Genomic DNA, 21,255 nt, shown 5'->3' with positions numbered 1-21,255 from the left:
AAAATATTTTAATTATTATTTTTGTATGGAAGAAATATTTTAATTATTTGTTATTCATTGAGAAACAGAAATATTTGCATACATTTTAAAAAATGTTAAATATAATAAGATTAGATATTATGATCAATTTTAGTATTACTAGAAAATATTTAAATTTTTATTCTTTATATGAAAATATGTATTTAAATGATACGTTATTCATTGAGAAATCACAGAAATAGTTGCATAAATTTAAAAAAAAAAAAAAAATTTTACTATAATAAAAATAGGCAAAGAGAAAGAGAAAGAATTATAGTCAACTGAACTCATATGAATAATTTTGAATCATTCCCAGCTTGATTTATGGTTTGGTATGCTGCGGAAAGAAGGCTTCTTCAATTTATAAACAGCCGAGCGCCTGTCAAATTGTTCAGAAGCAACGAGGCATCATCTGAATGGCCAAGAAGCCTTTGCACTTAATTGAGTTTACAGGTGGCACGATGCGAAGACACTAAGAAGTCACTTCCATTAGGCGAATCAGTGTCCAGGTGTCCACTGCCACTGGCTGATGATATTAGAGGAAGATAAGAAAGAGCACTTAATGTGCGTTTTCTGGTTGAGATGCTTCAATGCCCACAACTATTTTTGTCGAAGCTCCAGCTGCCTTGACTCAGCCCTCTCTCTATCTCTATCCCGATCGTTCCTGCTACAGTGTTATGCCTGTCTTCTGTGATTTCTCTGATTCCTTTTGATCTGTTGCCCAAGTCCCGATCCATTTCCCTGTCCCTGTTCCTATTTGTGTCTCTAGCCCTATTCGTATCTCAATATCTTTTCCTCTCGCTCTCTTTGTCTTTTGTCATGTTACAGTGGCTGTTTCTGTTCCTGTCCTTATTTCTGTTTCTCCTGCTGTCTTTGTCTCAGTTCCAGTCTTTGTCTTTGTTTGTTTCGCTGCATCTGTTTGAGCCGCTCTCCAAATTCTAGTTCCATTCTCTATTCCATTTTCTATCCCTACTCCTACTCTCTGTCTCTGTCTTATTCCCTCTCTTTGTCTTTGCTTAAGCTTCAGTCCACTTTTCTGTTTCCGTCTCTCTTCCTTGCTATTCCTGCTTCTGTTACAGTCTCTGTCCCAGTTCCAGATTCCGTCTCTCTCCGTATCACAGCTTCTGTTTCTGTGCATTCCAACTCCTGCTCCATACTCTTAACATGTTCATCTCCAGCTATTCACACTGTCAGCCACGCTCCGCACTTGGGAGCCCACTGACATACCGTGATTCAACTAGGGCCAAACCGGGCAGTCGACAGCAAAGTGCGTGCTCATGACTGCCAACTGGCAGTAGACAATATGATTATACAGTTTTTCAATTAGGAACACGTTCCTCTAAGGCACCGCCAAGAGTCAAGCAAGCACATTCGAGTCATTTCGAGTAATTCAACAAATATTATTTATTGTTGATTCGTTGATATGCAGAAGACATCGGCTTTTGTCTGCGCATTTTGCGCCGCTTGGGCCGAGCAAAGTGAAAGTAAGTGGGAAAATGGATTTGGAAATGCTTCCACATCTCTCTGACCGTTCAGTCAGTCAGTCAGTCGTACGCCCGCCGCTTCTTGCATTGTTCAGTCTGTAATTCGATTTATGTTGCGTGAGCCTGGAAGAGCTGCAATACTGGGCGAAGCTAATTTAATTTCCTCAACTGGTATTTCAACAATTTTCCCAGAAAACTCTTTTCCTCTTGCAATTGAAAAATGTTTATGTAGAAATATTTGCCAGGAAATACATATTTGTAATATTATTTGTTTAAATTAGGTTTATACTTATACGATATAGTTTAGCTTCAACTATTGCTTTATACACGCGTGTCACGCTCTCATCTCTAGCGGCTAGCTGCACCTTGCTGTTTGCATTTTGCAGTTGGCTTAATCAAATTTCATATGTGGCATGTGGCATGTGGTAATTTATGAATTTGATTTGATTTCGTTTTTGGCGTTGATTGGCAGTGCTTTGCGTGCCAAAAAGCCAGACATGGATTCGGACTCAGACTTGGAGCTGGACTCCGACTCCAGCTCCGTCTCCGACTCCGTCTTCAGCTCAGGCCCAGAAACAGACAACAAGTTACTTAATTGCCTGCAGCACAGTCCGTACGTACATCGCCTGCTGCCTGTTAGCTGTTACCTGTTGCCAGTTATCTGTTACCTGTTACTTGTTAACTCTCCTCTACTCAATAAAAAAATGCAACTAGCCAAAACTTTGATTGAAGCAAAATGTAAAAAATACGAAAACTAACGATAAATATTTAAATTTAGAGCTGAATTTACAATTCGAGCCGATCGAGAGTAAACTTACGGCAAATTGTGGACTAGCGCCAAATGGTGCTCCATACGGCGAGCTCGTCGTAATCGCTGGTTGCTTGTTGCTATTGCCGTTCTCATTGGCTATGAACAGGAGCTGCTCCTGGTATGAGCCCGGTGCGGGCGAGAAGCCACCTGTGCTACCGCGAAAGCCATTAAGTGTCTGCTGCGGCTGCTGCTGCAGCTGGCGCGGGAAAGAGCCAGAGGATGGCACAAAACGATTTTGTGATGGAAAGTAATAGCTGGAGGTATCTGAAATGCAAACAAGGTCAAATGTTAATAGGTTGCACGAAGCCAACAATAATTAATCAATAGCTACAGTTTCAACACCAAACAACAACAACAACAACAAAACGACAGATTTTGTAGTTAGCTTCATTGCTTTGTTGACACCTCGCGCAGCGCCGCAGGCAACAGTTAGCCATGAAACGTGAACAAATTCAATATCACTGTACCTAATTGTCAATAGATTGTAATAAATAAATAAATAAATAAGAAATAGCCCTGCTTTGGGGCCAAGAGCTGTCATGGGGTATATAAATGTAAACATATAAATATGAACAATAAATTTACTACATATAATTATAAAATTTTGGCAGAGTTGAACTGCTTTGCGAATGTGATTGAACTGCTTACTCCATATTTCCCTGAACTGCTTTGATATCAATGCAGTCTCAAGTAATTTTACACTGTTGGTAGAAGACAAGTATTATTTTAAATTAATTTAATTAATATGTAGTAGAGAGTGATTAATTATTAACCTACGGTCTTCTTTATGTTATTTTAAATTATAATTACTATTTGGTATATATTTATATATTTATAAACATAACCTTCTTTTTAACCAACTTTTCAGCATATAAGGCATTTTGCTAGCTGTCAACATATACAAACTTTGTAAATACTCGTGACACAGTGTAACAACTACATATAAACATACATGCAGACAATTGAACATAGGTATGACAGAGCGTGGGCACTGGCCACGAGCAGCAGACACCCAAAGTTGACTGCAAATAGCTTCCAGCTGCAGCCTCGTATGCGTCACTCTTGGCTCTTTGACCCACAATGTCTGGGCACAAAAAGTGCCATTACACCAAAACAAAAAGCCAAAATAACAAAAACAAAAGGTATTTTTCAACCACGCAAAAACGTGGTCACAAATTGAAAATTGAAATATCATACATGCGCAACATTTCGAACGAAAATGCAGTGTTGAAAATTTTGATCAGGCGAATTTATGCAGCAGCCTCGCAACTGCATGAGGCGCCCAAAATAAAAAAAAAAACTGAGTGGGGCAACGCCTACGTTGTGCCAGGGGCTTGGTAGTAGTAATAGTAGTAGTAGTAGTTGTAGTGCCCCAATATCATATTACTTGAGTTTCACACCTTATTTTCAACACATCCATGAGTGGAGCGAGCAGAGTTATGTGTGCAAATTGTAAGTGTTTAACGCTGTCGAAGCACCAGAGGCTGAAATTTTAATTAATTGATGAAACCGAGTGCTTGAATGCATTATAAGCGCGCGTGTTGGCAGCGAGTACTGCTTTATTAATGAACTGCTTTGCAACAACTTGTTAACTGCTTGTGATCAAGTATTGAAAAGAACTAGAACTAGCTGAATATTTGGCAAGCCCATTGTGATTTCTGTTGTGGCGCCGTGCGTTGAGTCGTTGCCAGTCATCCAAAAGAGCAAGGTTCGAATCCCGCGAATAACATTTATTTAATCTGTATTGTTTGGGCAGCATTTAATTCTGTACATTATAAATAATATTTATATTAACCTTCTGCGATTGGGCAAGAGTTGCTGTGTATTTATTTGGCCTGTAACTCTAATCCGCTGAAGGTAGATCAAATCGTTCATTCTCATATGCCGTTGACTCTGCATTAGGCTCCATTTCATAAGTGAGCATTGCAGATCGCACGTGAGTGAATACATATTTTATTATTTCGTGAATAAATATGATATATTTTTAAATATTTAAAATGCATACTAATTTTATATTTCTTTATATTGAATTTAGAGATGATTTATTGTATTATTTGCAAATCGCATATTTTACAAATAAGAGCTGTAACAAGCTCTATTGCTCAGAATAATTTGATTATTAGTTATTTGTATGCCTAGCACAGTTGACCTAAAATTGAATTAAACGTGAATATCGGTATTCACCTATTTCTTAACAAATATATGTTTAAGAACCTTCGCATTCATGTAGACGCATTTATCGATTCCATTGGAATTTATTGTAATGAGCGCGAAGTTCTCTTTAGTATTCCATATGAGCGATTCGAGCAGAGGCCGTTAGAATTGCTTTTATCGTAAATAGATCAATATAAATAGCTTTTATTGCTTCAGGAGAGATATGCAAATACATTTTCTTATACTTGTCAAGAATTCTTTGCAGAGACTACAAAAACAGAACTCATAAGTTATAGAATTATAATTTAAATATATTATGAATTCTCAATAATTGATTTTTAAAATGGTTTAAATATATATAACAAATATTCAGCAATGTCTGTCAATATCTCAGCTCAATGCGATTTTAGATATTATTTCTATACACTTTTTGTTTGCTCCTCATATTTTGATTGCACTAATGAATTTGATTTAATCTGGTTGTCTGTGGCGATTTGTTATTTTGAGCTCCGAATTTCCACAATACACAAGAATTACATCAAATTTTGTAGCTGTGGCTGCGTTCACTGTTTTCCTGCCAGATTTCCCATTTTTGCACTTTTTACGTATATAAACTTTGAGCGCTCCAGTTAAAGTCAATCGTAGGCAGAGGGATAGATAGCAAACTGTAATTTGTGTACGTGTGTGTGAGGTAATTGATTAAAATATTTAAATTGACATTGTCATCAAATTTTAAACACTTTCCTCAACGAGTTTTCTTTAGTTTCGTCGTTGTAATACTCTTCTTTAGAACCTTTTTAGGCTCGGGTTGGTTGGAGCGCTTTGAACTCTTGCCTTGCAGGCCGCGCTTCTTTGTGGGCGCCTTGACGGCGGGCTTCTTAACGAATTGGGCTGGTTTTGTTTTCGTTGCTTTCGCAGCTTCATGCATTGCCTTCGCCTTCATGTCATAGCTGTGCATTTGGGCCGGCGACAGTTTCTCCCAGAATTGATGGGCCAGAAAGCCGAGCTTCTCGTTGGCCAGCCAGGTGACAAAGTCCTTGTAGAACATGTCGAATGGCAAATAGATCTTCTGCTCCAATTTGTTCACAGGCATTAGATCGGAATTCTGTCTGTACTGCCATCGGCTGAAGTCATCAAAAAGCAGTTGCACCGGCATCTCCCAGGGCATACGAGAAATAACCATAAAACGAAAAATTTGATTCTTACGAACTAAATGCTGTGCTACAGCCAAGAGTTTCGAACAGGCTTTGAGCTAGAGCTGACAGGAAAAGGCCTTAAAATAACTTCCATTGATACTTTCCACAGAGCCTGCCTCAATAGCAAACAGCTAACAGCCCAAAGCAAAAAGCAACGAACAAAATGCCTTTCAATTTGTTTCAACTTTGCCGCCTTTTGGCTTTTTGTCTTTTGTCAAGTGCCTTTCAAACTGTCTGCCGCATTTGGCATTTGGCTTAAAGCCACAGCCAGAGCCCAAACAATGAGCCAAACTCGAACCATTTTCGTTATTTGCTGTTGCACGTTGCATGCGTCGCCGCACTGCTCAGCGACAATGGCAGCAACGCCTTTTGTTGCACAGTAGTCGTCAATTGTATGCGAACGGCTTGCGCCTACCTCAGTTTGAGAAATGTTAATGACAATACATAATGCAGCTGCCATTTAGAGAACAGGCTAGAGCTGAACCAAAAATGAACTATGCAAATTTAGATTAAGTCTGAAGACAAATGGCAATGCAAACAGATAAATATATAAACTTGATTAAAATATTAACTAAATACGGTAGATATTTGTATCATCAGTTAGTATTAAAAGTTTGGTATTGATTGGTATGAATTGGCAGGAGCAGAGAGAATCCACTGGGATATTGTTTTAATAATATTTATTAATAAAATTTGTATTTCTATTTGTATTTTATAATCTTATTAAATAATATTAAATGGGGATTCATTTTAAGTATTAATAATTCTCTGTAATTAATATTGATATTAAATACTAAAATTAATTTTTTTAAATAAATGTTTTAATAAATAAAAATGATGTTAAAAGTTTAATTTTTATTGTTAGATACTCAATCAGACTTTAGAAAACAATTTCGGGCTGATAATCTTGGGATCTGGGGATATTCTTTAAAGCAATCTTGATACAGCAACTGTGGTTACAGATTCATATTTTACTAAAAAGCCTAGAACATGGTATGTAAGCCTTGTCAGTATGCTCAATTTGGCACTATAAGATAAGATCTAGCCACGGCTAAAATGCCACTAAAATGCCAAACAGAATAGCATTTTCTATATGCATTCGAACCACTGTGCCGACTACTAACTTGCGCCAACAGTTTGACATTTACAATGAAGCATTCGCTGCTCAAAAAGAATTTCAAACTTGCTGCTGCTGCTGCTGCTGTTGTTATCTCAAATTAGCTAGATATATGTATCTACTTGCTTTGCATTAATTGTGCCAGCGATAGATAATGCAGTGAAGATTCTGTAATTTTTGTGAATTCTGTGAATTATTTGTATTTGGGCATTTACAATTTGCCCATCTTCGGGCTAATTTTATTGTTGTTGTTGTTGTTGTTGATGATGCTGCAACAAGTTGCAAAACAAAAGCAACGCAAGCGACTCTTTGTGATGGTGGTGCTGCTGCTGCTTCTTCTTTTTATGTTTGTGCGAAATGTCAAGACGCTATGGCAAAAAAGTCATTCAGAAGTGCAACAGCAACTAAAACAACTGCAACAACAACAACAACAATTACAATAGCTGCAGCAACTAAAGAAGAAGCAGACGCAGCAACCGCGACTAAACAAGTTGAACTTTACGTTTTCATTTGCTTCAATCAAGTTTCTCTGTTTGGCCATTGGCTGTGCGCTTATAACTAATGCAGCACCGACTGCTTCTTCATCATCATGATCATCTTCTTCTTCTTGATTGAAGGTCAGCGAAGCGATTTAGTGCAACAGTTTTAGAGTCATTGCATTGTTAGCTGTGATATGTAAAGCGAATGAAAATCATTTATACTACAAGAGGGAAGGTGAAAGACAGAGAGAGAGAGAGAGAGAGAAGGAGCCAGAGAGAATGAACGAGATAAATAGAGAAAGAGAGTGATATTACATAATTCTAATTAGGTTAGATCTGCAGTTCGTGTTAAATCTTGCAATTGAGTTTGAGAGAGAGCGAGAGAGAATTGGAGATAAAGAGAGAGAGAAAGAAAATTAGGCGGAGAGTCAATCACAGAAAACCAATATGCTTTGCTTCCATCTGTAGAACGAGCATCAAGACCCTAGGGCGTTCATTGTGCCCATAGAGAACGAGAAGACAATTAAAATATTCTATCTTGGCTCAGCTCAGCTGCTTAGTATATATGCTCATATTCATTAACTTGCTCATTCATTCACTCACTCACTCACTCATTCATTCATTCATTCATTTACTTAATACACTTTAGTGTCTGCCAAAAATAAAATTGTTTTGAGTAATTCCCAAGTTATCTAAACTCATTAAATAGATCTCTTGCACAGCAGCCTAAAACTAGAATAGATCATAAAAACGCGTTCTATGTAATCTCAGTTATGTTCTCTAGGCCCATCTAAGATTGTAATGCTTTAGTTTTAAGTAGTTTTTAAGTAGTTCACGCTGCTTGGCCAAGCAAAACTCGCAGTCGGCCTGTGACATCATATGGCACCGCCCCGTAGTAGATTATAATTTGCTTTGCTTTTTCGGCAATATAAATAGATAATTTCGGTTAATTTACTCGCATTTAATGGACTCCAACGAGGTGACAGAAGCCACAAAGGCAATAAAAGCCCATTAAAAAGAAGCAAAAAAAAACAAAGACAGTGGCGAAAAAAATGAAAAAAACAAAATCAAAAATATAAAGTGAACCATAAACCTTTCCCAGTGATCGTTATAATGCCAAAAGCAAATACAGCTCACAGATCTGTCCAAGAAGTGGACGAACAACAACAACAAGAAACTGTTGGCCCGCAGGCGGCGGCGGCTAATTAGAAAATAATCATGCGCCATCGAAGGTCAATGTCAAGCGCAGCCGTGGAACGAACGAAAGAATCGTGCAGAAAAATGAGTCAGCTGAAAATGTTGTTTGGGTGTCGGATGTCGGTTGAGGATTCTATGATGGCAGCTGCTGATGTAAACTGAGCTCTGATGACACAAGATTTGTCTGCGAGTCGACTCGAGTCGAGTTTAGCCCACGCGAGTTTGTCGCTTAAGTCTTTCGTTTCATTGCAGTAGAATTTCAAGCAGCTTCAACTGCTTGCGCCATTTCTCCTCCCTCTCTCTCTACCTCTCCCTCTTTCACTATCTTTTTGCTAAGTGTGTTATAATTATGTTTACTAATGCATGCTGAGCTGTTTGTTAATCACATATGCAAACTTGTTACACAAAGTAAACGCCAAGCGCGAGCAGCCACAAAACAAATGCGAAACAATAACAAACCCAACAACAACAACAACAACAACTAAAACTGTTGCATGGCAAAAAAAACAGCTGTTTAGACTGCCCGCTGTTTTTGTTTTTCCTTTGCTTTTTGGCCATTGTTAGAGTTGGACAAACACTGGCCTGTCGAGAGCTAAAGTAGGTAAGACCGAGCGACTGCACCCTCGCCCCGCTGTTGGCAAAGCATTCACTGTTACATTTCACACCAGTTGAGCTTTAGTTAGCGGTTGCTACTAGCCAAGCAGCAGGCAGTTGCCAATTCTACTCATGTGCTCAAACACTACCTGATTTAACCGTTAAAATGTTGCACAGGTGTGTGAGTGTGTGTGTGTGTGTGAGATGATAGTAATAATATTACTATAACAAATTGCTAGCTAAGCAGGATTGATTGGTTTTTGGAAGCAAGTGTGTTACATATACTTATTTATGAAATATCCATGGGCGGAGCGAAGTGCAGTGAAGGGTGAGTCAGTGAGGGAAGAGCGGGGAGGGAAGAATGAATGACTGAGTGAAGAGTGAGGAGTGAAAAGTGAAGAAAGAAGAGCGATGGGTGAACAGTGAAGACTGGGGAAGAGGAGGCAGGAGTAAAAAGTGAAGCATGAAGAATGTAGAGTGCGGAATGAAGTGTGAAGACAGAGAGCTGAAAACTGTAGAGCGAAGAGAGAAGAAGGAGAAGATAACTATGAGGAGTGACGATAGAAGAGCGTAGAGATCAATCAACATTGAACTTTTGAGCACCTTTAACATTTTGGCCATCATATCAAAGTCATCATCTCATCTATAATCAACCACAAACAAAGACAAAGTCTCAGGTTACCTCAAACTGCGTAAGAAATGAAATATGAAAAGAGCTCTGGAACATTTTCACACTCAAATAAGTCTTTGTCTGTCTACTCTATTATATTTTTAAAATATTTATATTGTTTATATTTCTATAAACCGAGTCTATAACAGTCAAAGCATGTTCCTCTCACTTCTTTCCAACCCATAAATGTATCGATGTCTCTCTCTAAAACAGTTTAGGCACTCTCCTCCTCTCTCCCTCTTTCCAACTCACTGCAGTCTCGGACCATAAAATTCATTCACCATATATTGCCCAAAGTGCATCTAGATTAAGTTGTTATACAACACTAAATCTAAATCCCCTGTTACCCTAAAAGCATTTACCCACTTGACTGCCCACCCAATGATACCAAATAAATAAATGTAAAAACAGCTACCAAGACTTGTTCGCCTATTGACCAACAAAATTGTTAACTTGCTCCGCAAATTGACTCTGTGCACGGCTTATGCAAATATCACTCAATATACACACATACACACATCATAAATTGGCAAAATAAAGTAAATGCGAATATGAACCAGTTTAAAGAGTAAATTTTCATAATTGCCAAATGCCAACACATTTCTTGAGCTCGTTCCGACTTGCCAGCCCAGTTGGCCAATATCCGCCTTTTGGCAATAGATAACCTATGTATGTGTGTGTGTGTGTGTGTGCCTTTGTGAAACGCCAATCAATCATTTTCCATAGCACCAGCATCAAGGACAAAGCTTCAATTGAACCTGGAAATGAAATGAATGCGCCAAGACACCCGCACAAGATTAAAACACGCCGACCTGGGCAACATTCTAAAACTGCAAATAACCCGTTTATGAGTCGTGTATTATTATTATTGCGATACACGCCCATTGACTGAACGGGGTATTTCAGTTTTCTAACAAACTGAAGAGACTGCGACGTTATATTTTAATATAATTAGCCATAAATTTTCATGTGGGGTAAAGATATGATGGATAAAGGCATATCATGGAATTATATATATATCGGATATGCGATTACATTCACCTGAATATAAATACTGTTTATATATGTTGGATAAATACCTATCTTATCGTATATGGAAATATATATCTTAAACATATCAGTTTGTATTATATATATGATAGAAACAATTCTTTATACTTTATCCGATATGGAAATACATGTCCTAACATATTATATCGTATAAATAAACACAGTCAACCTCACACTTTATTCTATATATGAATATCTCTAACCGAACTCTATCCGAGCTAAAAATACCAAATAATCAGAAACGCCTCTAATGAGTATTACGAGATCAGCTACACCCGACGGCTTTGTTCTTTTCACTTTTTCTATAGCCTCAATTGTGCTGCAGGCAATTACATATTTGACACTTGACTCTCATTGGAGGGTGTGTTAACCAGTTACTGATCTGGTGATCTGGTGAGCTGGTGATCTGGTATTTTGTCAAACGCTTTCAGCGACTGTCGCCTAGATATCTGAGCCACATTCCAGAGCCATGCCATTAGCTCACTTCCTGAAGTATCACGACTTGCTCTAGTCTGCATGCCACACATTTTATTGAGACTGTCTCGAATGACCCATGATAGAGCCCATTCCCAAGCACTCTGACATAATTCGAAGAGAAAAACCTCTTGAAAACAAATTGAAATCATTTGGCGGCAATGAAATGAAAGAAACAGAAATTTTGTAAACCGTTTAAACCGAAAATACATAAATTACTGACTTGCCGGACCCCGGACGAAAAGACAATGCGAGACTGCGTCGACTACTGGGCGTGGCATTTGGGGCGTTCGGAGCTTATGTAACGCGGCTGAGGGTCGGCGTCGAGCCGCAAAAGAAAGTGAAATTTTGTTGACGCTGCAACGGATGCCTGATTGAAATTTTCGTTTAGCGTTTTTCTTTTGACTGATGCCGAGACGGCGATCTCGAATGGGCTGTTGAAATTGAAGCTCATCGATCGAGCAACCATAACGAAAGCAGCTGCTGGGTCGGGCTAATGTAAAATTAATATTACGGTGCAGCTCTGACGCAATCCAAGATCTTCACGATGCTGATATACGAAAAATAAACCTTAGAGATATCTATGGATGAGTTGTCTAAGCTATGCAGCAACAGTTGTGGATAAAGATAAAATTCTACGGATATTTGACTTGGCTATAAACAATTTGGCTTACAGTTCTTAGCCATTTATCCAAAACAATAATAATACCAACTTTTTATTCAAAAATTAAACTTATATTGTTAAAAAAGTATTCATCAAAATGAATATTCATCGTGCAAAAAGTATAAAAAACAACTTTAATTTGATACAATTTTAACGACGAGATAAGGTCATAAATTTTATTATATGATAATAAAAAACACTTTTTATATATCGAATCTCGAATAAAACCCATATAGTATATGCATAAAAATAAAAAGTTAAATGTAGTATAAGCTGTGCTATAAACAAAATTTCCAAACATTAAATACGACATTCAAGCTTCAAGAGTTTGAGAAGAATAAATTAAATAAATTTATATATAGGATATATGTATTATTGAAATTTTGGTTGAGAGGGGAAGAGTGGAACAATACAGAAGTGGAATTCAAATTATTAAAAGGTTAATATTAAGAAACAATGAAAATTGCTAAATAATGTAAATAAATAAATAATGAAATTTACTAAATAATTTAAGTTACTGAATGAAAAACCTAGGTATAAGTTTTAGGATTTTATAAAATACAAATTTATATGTATTATGTACTAAATGTAGGGATATGAAAAGTTACCGATAATGCAAATTTATTCCCATTTATTATAATAGAATATACGAACAGACGAACAAGTTATGAATTTATCCTTCCATCTGACTTCACTCGTAGATCTGTCTGGAAACTTATCCGTATTGATAATTTCAAGAGCTCAGTATAGATGGAGGTACAGACACAGGTAAAAGACTCAATCCATCAGGCTGTTTTCCCATTTACAAAAATAAATAAATATAATAACGAACATCTATAGAAATATAGTATGTATATTATAGGCTCGGTCATGCCCTTTTCTGCTAGTTATATACAGCAAAAAAACCTTTATAGCCATTTTTATATTCACATATAGATTTTTATATTTTATTATTTACATATAGATTTTTATATATATTAAAAAAAATAATAATAATAATATTTTTTAAAAATGCTCAAGTACTTGGCAATTTCAGCCTAGTCAAATACCAATACAAAGCACTCTCTATATACATAGTACGGCACTCAGCCTTTGGCTTAAACAAACACAATGAAAATGCAGCAACGTTTATGCAACTTGCTCCCAGCCCATTTTTCAGTGCATTCAAAGGCATTCGAACGCGACAAAAATGGCAGCAAATGGCAAATGAACATGAAAAACTTCTTAGCTGGAAATTCTTGAGTCCGGTTTTTCGATAGCCACTCCAAACCTCAAAACGAAAACTGGTTCAAAGCTGCCAACAACAACAATAACTTTGGGCCAACGTATGTGTGTGCGGGTGGCAATGCCCGCCGAGCTCTGTGGGCCCCATTCCCCCCCATTCCAAAAGCCAACGGATTGCGACTCACGATTCGGCTGGAAACAGACACCAACTAGGCAAGCTGAGCAGCTCAATTGGATTCCCTTGGCTGGGCGGCTCGTGCGGGATCAGAGCTTTAACCTTTGCGGGTGAAAGGTTCAAATTTGGGTTCATCAATAGCTGAAGCTAAGCAACAATAATCAACATCAATATTCTATCAATTATTTGATCCAAGAGATATTTGATTTGTGCTTCACACCAACGGGAGGGAGTCTTCTTCGTTTGCTTTTCCTTTTTTTTTTTTTTTTTTTTGTTTAAGCCACGTTTCTACCACTCCAATTGGAGTGGGTTTTTGGTGGTACTTTAAGGTGCGACTGCGCTTTGTTTATGTTTTGCTCGTTACGTTTATTTTTTGTGTTACTTTATTGTAGCTTTTTATACTCATTCACGAAAGTGAATCAGTATATTGGTTTTGTGCAATGTCCGTCTTGCTGTCCGTCCGTCTGTCCGTCTGTCCGTCTGTCCGTCTGTCCGTCTGTCCGTCTGTCCGTATGAACGCAATCTATTTCGGCGCTATTGAAGCTAGAGACTTGAAATTTGGAACACATACTCGTGTATATCTCCGATTTATAAAGTGTTAAAATTTTCCCGATCCGCCCACTAGGGGCGTGGCAAATCGGAAAATGCATTTTCCGATATACCAGAAATCATGTTTGTTGAAGAGCTAGAAAGCTGAAACTTGGTATGTAGGTCCGCGTTGACCACCCAAGATTACGAGCTATGGCGGATATATCTACGCCCATTGGGGGCGTGGCAAATCGGATAAAACTGTATCTCCTAAAGTTGTAAACCTAGAATGCTGAAATTCTGCACGTCAGCTAATGGTATGATTCTATAAAGTCTGAAGATAAATTATAAGTCTACGCCCGTTGGGGGCGTGGCAAATCGGACCTGAAGATATAGTGATTTTTTAAATTCTCCTATATTTTGGACACTATTGATGGCAGAGACCTCAAATTTTGTATATATACTCGGACTGATCACCCAAGACCAAAAAGTTTTGTCGGATATATGTCCGCCCACAGGGGGCGTGGCAAACCGCAAAAGTTTATATCTCCTAAAGTATAATAGCTAGAAGCTTCAAATTTGGATAGTTGAGTTACTGGTAGCCTCCTCTATCGATTCCCCAAAAATAATTTTTAGGCCTCTTTAGGGGCGTGGCATATCGAAAAATACCCTGTAATTTTCACATTTTTTTAGGGTAAGCATTCAAACTTTGCAGTTAGGGTAACGTTATCTCTTTCTAAAAACTGACCAAAAATGAGGTGTCTACGCCCAGTTGGGGCGTGGCAAATCGGAAAAACCTGTATATTCTACAGTATTAAAACGAAACTTAACTACTAAATTGTTGATGGGATGTGAATGAGTATTCCGCAGTCGGTAACGCCCGACTGCAACGTTCTTACTTGTTGTTTTTGTTTTTTTTCTGGGCTATTTGGTTTATGTAATTTGCAAAAGCGTGCTCCACTCTGCTCTAATAAAGGCTGGCAACATCAAAATTATATTGCAAATATTAAAAGTAAATTACAAGCGCAAATGCAAAACGAGTTTTTGCGCAAAGTCGAGCTTAGCGAGAGAAAAAGGGAAAAAAAAAACACCATTGGCATTGGTGAACTGGGCTTGGCCGCCTGCACCATGTGGCAATAAATTACGGCCAATAATAGAGCAAATATCTAGACAAAAGAATAGAAACTATGACATGTCGAATGCACTAAGACCAACATTTGGCTTAGACTATAAGCCAAGTTACAGTTGCAAAAGAAACAATCTGAGCTTGAATGTTCTCGACGAGTTTAGCTCAGCTGTTAATTGATTTAGTTTACTTCATGGCTAGAGGAAGTCGGGCGTGCTCTAACTGGGAGTGCTCCCATTGAGATTGATCTAGTTGGAAGCACTCCAACTGGGAGTGTTCCTATTGCGATCAATCTAGCTGGAGGTGCTCTTGCAGGAATTGCTCTAGCTGGGAGTGACAATTTTCAGTGGGCTTGGGCAATAATAATATAACATAAATGTTATATTAACGTAATGAATAAAAAAACGTATTTATTTAAATTGTTTTTTTTTTTATTTATAAAATAATTAATAAATGTATTTACTTTAATTATTTTCTTTTATATTTAATAAATTAATTAATAAATGTATTATTTCAGTTTTTTTTATAATATTTATTTTTAATTTTATTTATTTATTTTTATTATTAACTTAATTTTTTATATTTATTTTTTTGTTCTATTTGTTAATATTTTATTATATTTCTTTTTTGTTTCCCTAAAGTAATAAATGTATTTTTTTAAATTAATTTTTGTTGGGTGATTCATTAGCCAACAAGTACCCTCCTCCCTCCCCCTCCCGCTCACTCTTTACACCTCATACGAGCAGGTAGTCAATTTAGTAGTCAACTCGTATTATTTCTGTTCCAATTCCAAGGGGCCTCGCAATCCCTAGTTGCCGCTTCCAGTCCATTAGCTGTCTGCACAAATGTTCGAATTAACCATTCAGACAGCAAACAAGCTAAGCTCATTAGAATTGAGAATCGAGCAAAGGCAAAAATGCGCCGACTGGCACTTCAACCGATTCTAGACCATCAAGAGTCAAGCATTTTGATGTGGCCAACACACAACCAACATAAAGAAGAAGAAAAGTGTGGCACGCAGCTGTGTTGGCCACAAAAATTGATGTTGTAGCTGTTGTTGTTGTTGCTTAGGTGTGAAGTGACGCCTACAACAAGAGGCGAGCACTTTGTGTACTTTTTTCTGCTTCTTCCTCGACTCAATTTAGTGCCGCACGTCGCCTTTCCAAACCAGGTCTCGGCAGGCATTCGTCGTGGCCAAAAACGTTGATTGAATGCCCGGAGATTGTTGAGGATCGTGTCGGAGTTTGGGAGCTTGTACTCTGTAGTCTATAGTCTGTAGTTTTGTGGCTCATAGTGAATGGACTTTTGGCTGCATTCGTGCTCGCATTTAGCTCTGCATATTAAGTAATAGAACTGTTTGCCGCTGTCTGTCTCTGTCTCCATCTCTATCTCCATCCCTGTCTCTCTGTCTCTCTATCTGGTCTGTTGTGAGCACTTCAAATGGCGTAACTACACTCTGGCCATGCTTATATGACTACTTGGATGCTGTTCAGATTCGAGTTGTTGCTGTTGCCGCAGCAAGTGGCAAACGATGTGCTTACCATGCCACATGTTGCAAAAGGGCTTCGCTCGTTTTTTGGGCTTCAGCTTTTGCCACCTTCAAATGTCATTTGACTGAAATAATATACATATATATATATTTTGTATACACCAACTTGCCTTTTGTATTACTTTAAATGCTATCTGAGCCATATTTACAGTTTATACATCAATTTACATTTCGTATAACTTTGACAAAAGAAACTCAAGCTAAATTTTATATTCATAATTTTTTTGATTTTAATGTTATGTTCCTCTTGATACCACTTGATAAGTCAAGAGTGTGTTTAACAAGTTTTCATATAAATAATAAGCATGAAATGCAGTTCTCCTTGAGCTGTGGATACATCTGCGAAAACCACTTGCAAAACTCCTTTCTTGCCCTCGGAAGCTCTTTTTAGCCGTCTGATTGTTGGCGCTTTTGTTGCCGTTATTAATGCAAAAGCGCGTTTTATATACCCTGTATAAATAGAGAAGGTATCAGGGAGGTATTGCCTTTTGTTGATTTGAATGCAACAGGTGGCGGAAGGCGTGACTGACTCATATATGATCATAATATACATATAATATATATGTATGATATTCAATATTTTTATTATTGATATTTTCTGTATTTTCAGCTATCTGTCTAGTCCATTTATACAATCTTGGAATGTATGAGAGAGATATTGATTTTATGGGAAAGAAAACATTCACAAGTGATAGCAGACCAGATTTAAAGCTTCTAATCAACGATAACTTTTACAATGTCCGTAAAATAGATCTTAAAAAATTTAGTCTTTAGTTTTGTTTACCATTTCTCAAATTATATCATCACATCTCAAATATCTTGAAAGCTAAAATTACCAAACTTTATAATCCCAAGTTTCAATTTTTCTCTATCGAAAAAAATCCAGAACAGAGACGGACTTTTGTAGTGCAAGACATAATATGGAGGGTATTTTCTAGTCAAATATGCCCATCATCTCATTTAAGCAGGAAATGATGCTACATCGATAACCACAACAATAACGAAGACAACTGCATTTCAGAGGCAATTTGGCGTGGACAGTTGGACTGTTGGACAGTGGGGCCAGTTGCTCGCTTAACGAGTGCCATACCTGAGCTACACACATATACATATATAGGTTGCTTATATTCGCCCTTTGTTCGACTGAGAGGTTTTTAATAAAAATGTCAAGATAGTGAGCCGGCTGTGCCGCAGGGCCCAAGCCGACAATGGCGACAATGAATTGCAATTTGCGAGCCGTTGTCCTTGAGTGGTTGCATCAGTGGCTGCACTCGTGGAATGCAGCGAAGATCTCTGGCGCAGGCGTTGAAGTGTCCACTTGACGACATGGCTTGGGAATATATGTGTGATTGATGTATGCTCGAAAAATCAAAACAAAACAACGGCCAACGGCGCTGATTCTGCGGCTTTGTCTGTGCCAAAAGTTGTTTGCCCAAGAACCGCTTCAGTCAGTCTTCAGTGGGGCATTGAACTTCGCGCAAAGTCGGCTTCGGTAGCACGCACTTCGTCCACTTTGTGCGGATCAGAGTGCCAAACCACTTACGGGCATCAGCGCCTATGGCTTCCACTCACGGCACACGGCTCACGGCTCGCGTATCCAAAATGGTGCTGGTCACACCCAGCTCAAGTGGTCAAACACACCCACCCAAAGGCAAAGAATATGCTAATGTTAGAAACGAAACGAAACGAAACGAACTGGAAAGAACCCTACAACAAATAGTTGGATAGCTCAGAAAAAAACCTTGTTCTTCTGCCAAAGTTCAGTTTAATTACAATAAAAGCAAGAAGAAGGCAAAACGCTTGAATAGCCAAGACTAAGCTGAAACTAGTTTTCAATTCACGGTTTGCTTTTTCTTTTCTGAATATACTTTTTACAGTTTTTAGCTCTATTTTTAAAGTTCTGCAAAAGGAAGGCATATATTATAATATATTTTAAGAAAGTTGCCTAGCTTGAAAAATTTCCAAGTTTTTTTTTTCGATGACAGAACTTGGTTTTCTTGAAATACATATGAACAGTCATATTTGAGCTGAGCATGAATCACTACCAGAGATTATACAACAAAATTCCCCGCTTTACCAAAATTTGTTATGTATAATTTGAAATTTTAATGAAATAATATGTAAAAAAAAAACGAAATAAAGAACTCATATCTATATTCATAATCTATATAAAATTATTAACTGAAATAAGAGCACGTTGAACTTTCAGCCTCTTACAGCATCAATAACAAAATATAATTTGAGCATTTAAATTCTTACAACATGACTTAACACTTCTCTCATTCTGGGAGCAACAACACATATAGATCCGCCTTTAAACTTATGTATGTTGTAGTGAGCAGAGCTTAGCTCATAATCTCTTTTTCAAGTAGAAAGAATTGCAAACTTTATTTATGAATACATTATTTTGCCCCTCAAAGTAAATTTTAAATATACGCTAAAATTAAATGTTCGATATACTTTTCAAGCACACCTCGTAATACAATTGCTTCAGGTGATTCAAAGACTGTTATGCCTTCAGTTACAAGCTTTACAGTATTCCTGCCCAAAACATTACAGAGCACTGTAAAGCACTTACCCATTCGCTCTGTAAACTACTTACAGTGCTTTGTAAAATATTTAAAGTGCTCTCTCTGTAAACTGTTCTATGAAAGCTCTGTAAACAGTTACAGTGCTCTGTAAAGGCATGAATAAATAATAAAAAGAACTGTTCTTACAGTCTTACCATTTTTACAGAGGAACAAAATGTTTACATTCAATTCGTTATCTAAAAAGCTTTTGCTATAACTGAAATATTTATATTTTATATATTTTAATTGCTCGCATTGATTCATTAATGTAATGTATTCCATTCGCTTATCGTTCCACCAATTTACTTTATGATTTCAATTCACAATTGTGCAATTCACAATAACAACAAAAAGTGTTTAATGACAGCTTAAGAGCAAAAGGGCTAGAAAAAATGAGACCTTCAAGCTGTTGAAAATACTTGGCAATTGGGCGTAGCTGTGCAAATGTTAACTCTGATTTGGGTGTATTATTTTCATTAACTAAATTTTATGTTTGCTATTTGCGCTCGGCGATTGGCAACAAAACGGAAATGCCGAGACACTCGAAATGTGCCCAGCCGACATTTATGGGTCAAGGATTTGTTGGCAGCTGTAATCAATTTGGTCACACTTGATTGGCTCTACCTGAGCAGGGCGCCGAGTTCACCTGCAGCGCCCAAACACAATTCCATATGCCATTGCACACCTGGCCAACTCCAAAAATCTCTTTTCTTCAAGCTTGACTTGGCTCCAGGCTGTGGCCTAACCTCTCCTGTACACGAATACCAAATAGCAAGTACTTCAATAACCATTCGAGTCACTGGCATGATTCATATACATACATACATACGTGGCCTGGGGACTCTTTTCTGATGCATTTTGTTTGCTTTAAATGAGTGACTCTTTAACAGAGGCCAGAGGTAGCAGTGAGCTAATTGTGGGAATTTCGCTCATGACGAACTTCCATTATCAAAAGAGCTGACTCGACTTTTGAAACCTTTGCTCTTGACGAGCAGAGCAGAAAATGAAACAGCTATCAATTTATGACTTTAAACTCCAACTCCAACAATTCGGTGCGTAACGGAAACTGAGCTTCAAACAAATTACTAAAACTCCATTAAACAAGGTTGGATATTTTCTTACTATTCACAAATTATATTATTTATGTTTAGGAGATATATGATATCTTGTATAACGAAATTGGTGAGGCCTACAAGGCTGGAGCTTTAGTAATTGGAGAAATAAAATAAATGAGGAAAAAGTTTATGGATTTTTATCATTAATAAATAAATGAGATTAGTTTTTGATAATAAATATGATCAAGGTAGAAGGAGGACTCAAGATAAATATCTACTTAAACTCGCAGCAAGCTCTGCCAAATATATAAATAGAAGATCGTATATTACAAGAAAGAAATCCAACATACTGATATATACATATACATATATTCAAATACTTATGTATGGATATTTATTATGAATTTTAGCGTCATAAAAAACATCAACATAAACCTGCCTGCCCCTCGTTTAAGGCCATCAACCAGTGACATTTAAAAGCCGTACAAAACGTACTTTAATTTCGATTTACTTTCGCCCAATGGGTCGAAAATGGCAACGCTCTAGGGGCCAGGCCCATGGCTCAGCACTCAGCACTTCCGTTAGTAGTCAACGCTTTCTTTTTTTTCGATTTTGCTTATGATTTATGGCCTGTCCACTTGGTCGAATGAAATCAAAGTTCGTTGTTCTGCAGGCAGGCAGGCAGCAAAGGTGGCACGAGGGGGCGGAGGGAGGCCAGCCCAAAGCCCAGTTTGGAAGCCATAAAAAGTAACAAACCACCGACAGAGGGGACCGACCAGCTGCAGAGTCAGTGGCACAGTTGCAACAAGTTGCGGTAGACGCGAAAGTAAAGTCACAAAGTGCAAAAAAACAAGAAACAAAATAACAAGTAAGAGTGCTTTAGTAGGGTATACGCGACCAGCAGCTATCCAGGAATGGAAATGGATATTTAAAGAGTGTGGAAAATTATTTAAAAACTCAGTTATTTGATATTTGCTATACTAATGGAGAATAGTATTACTAATTAGATGACTCAAGAAATCTGAAGGCTCTAGCAGACAGTATATTAGCTATAGTTAGTAATTTCAATTAGTTTAAAATAATATCAATAAAATAATTGAGTCAAGAACTTGAAATGTGC

The 21,255-nt window shown here is 37.5% G+C and overlaps 2 protein-coding genes across 3 annotated transcripts in view; both read right to left on the bottom strand.

Annotated features, from left to right (window-relative positions):
* LOC108616217 (uncharacterized) overlaps positions 1-21,255 on the bottom strand; it is a 46,022-nt gene that overhangs the window by 10,209 nt on the left and 14,558 nt on the right. For both annotated transcript variants that reach the window (XM_018011279.2, XM_089472444.1), the window contains exon 3: positions 2,321-2,577. In XM_018011279.2, coding sequence (XP_017866768.1) covers positions 2,321-2,577 — 257 coding nt within the window. The remainder of the gene's footprint in view (positions 1-2,320; positions 2,578-21,255) is intronic.
* On the bottom strand, positions 4,758-5,761 carry LOC108616225 (uncharacterized). The gene has a single exon (XM_089471162.1). The coding sequence runs from the start codon at positions 5,648-5,650 to the stop codon at positions 5,213-5,215; it is 438 nt and encodes a 145-aa protein (XP_089327288.1). The 5' UTR covers positions 5,651-5,761; the 3' UTR covers positions 4,758-5,212.

Source organism: Drosophila arizonae, chromosome 5 (assembly GCF_054131065.1).
Source record: "Drosophila arizonae isolate 15081-1271.41 chromosome 5, UAZ_ARI_1.0, whole genome shotgun sequence".
NCBI classification, from domain to species: domain Eukaryota; kingdom Metazoa; phylum Arthropoda; class Insecta; order Diptera; family Drosophilidae; genus Drosophila; species Drosophila arizonae.
The sequence above is the reverse complement of the archived record's forward strand: the minus strand, read 5'-3'. Positions and strand labels throughout refer to the sequence as shown.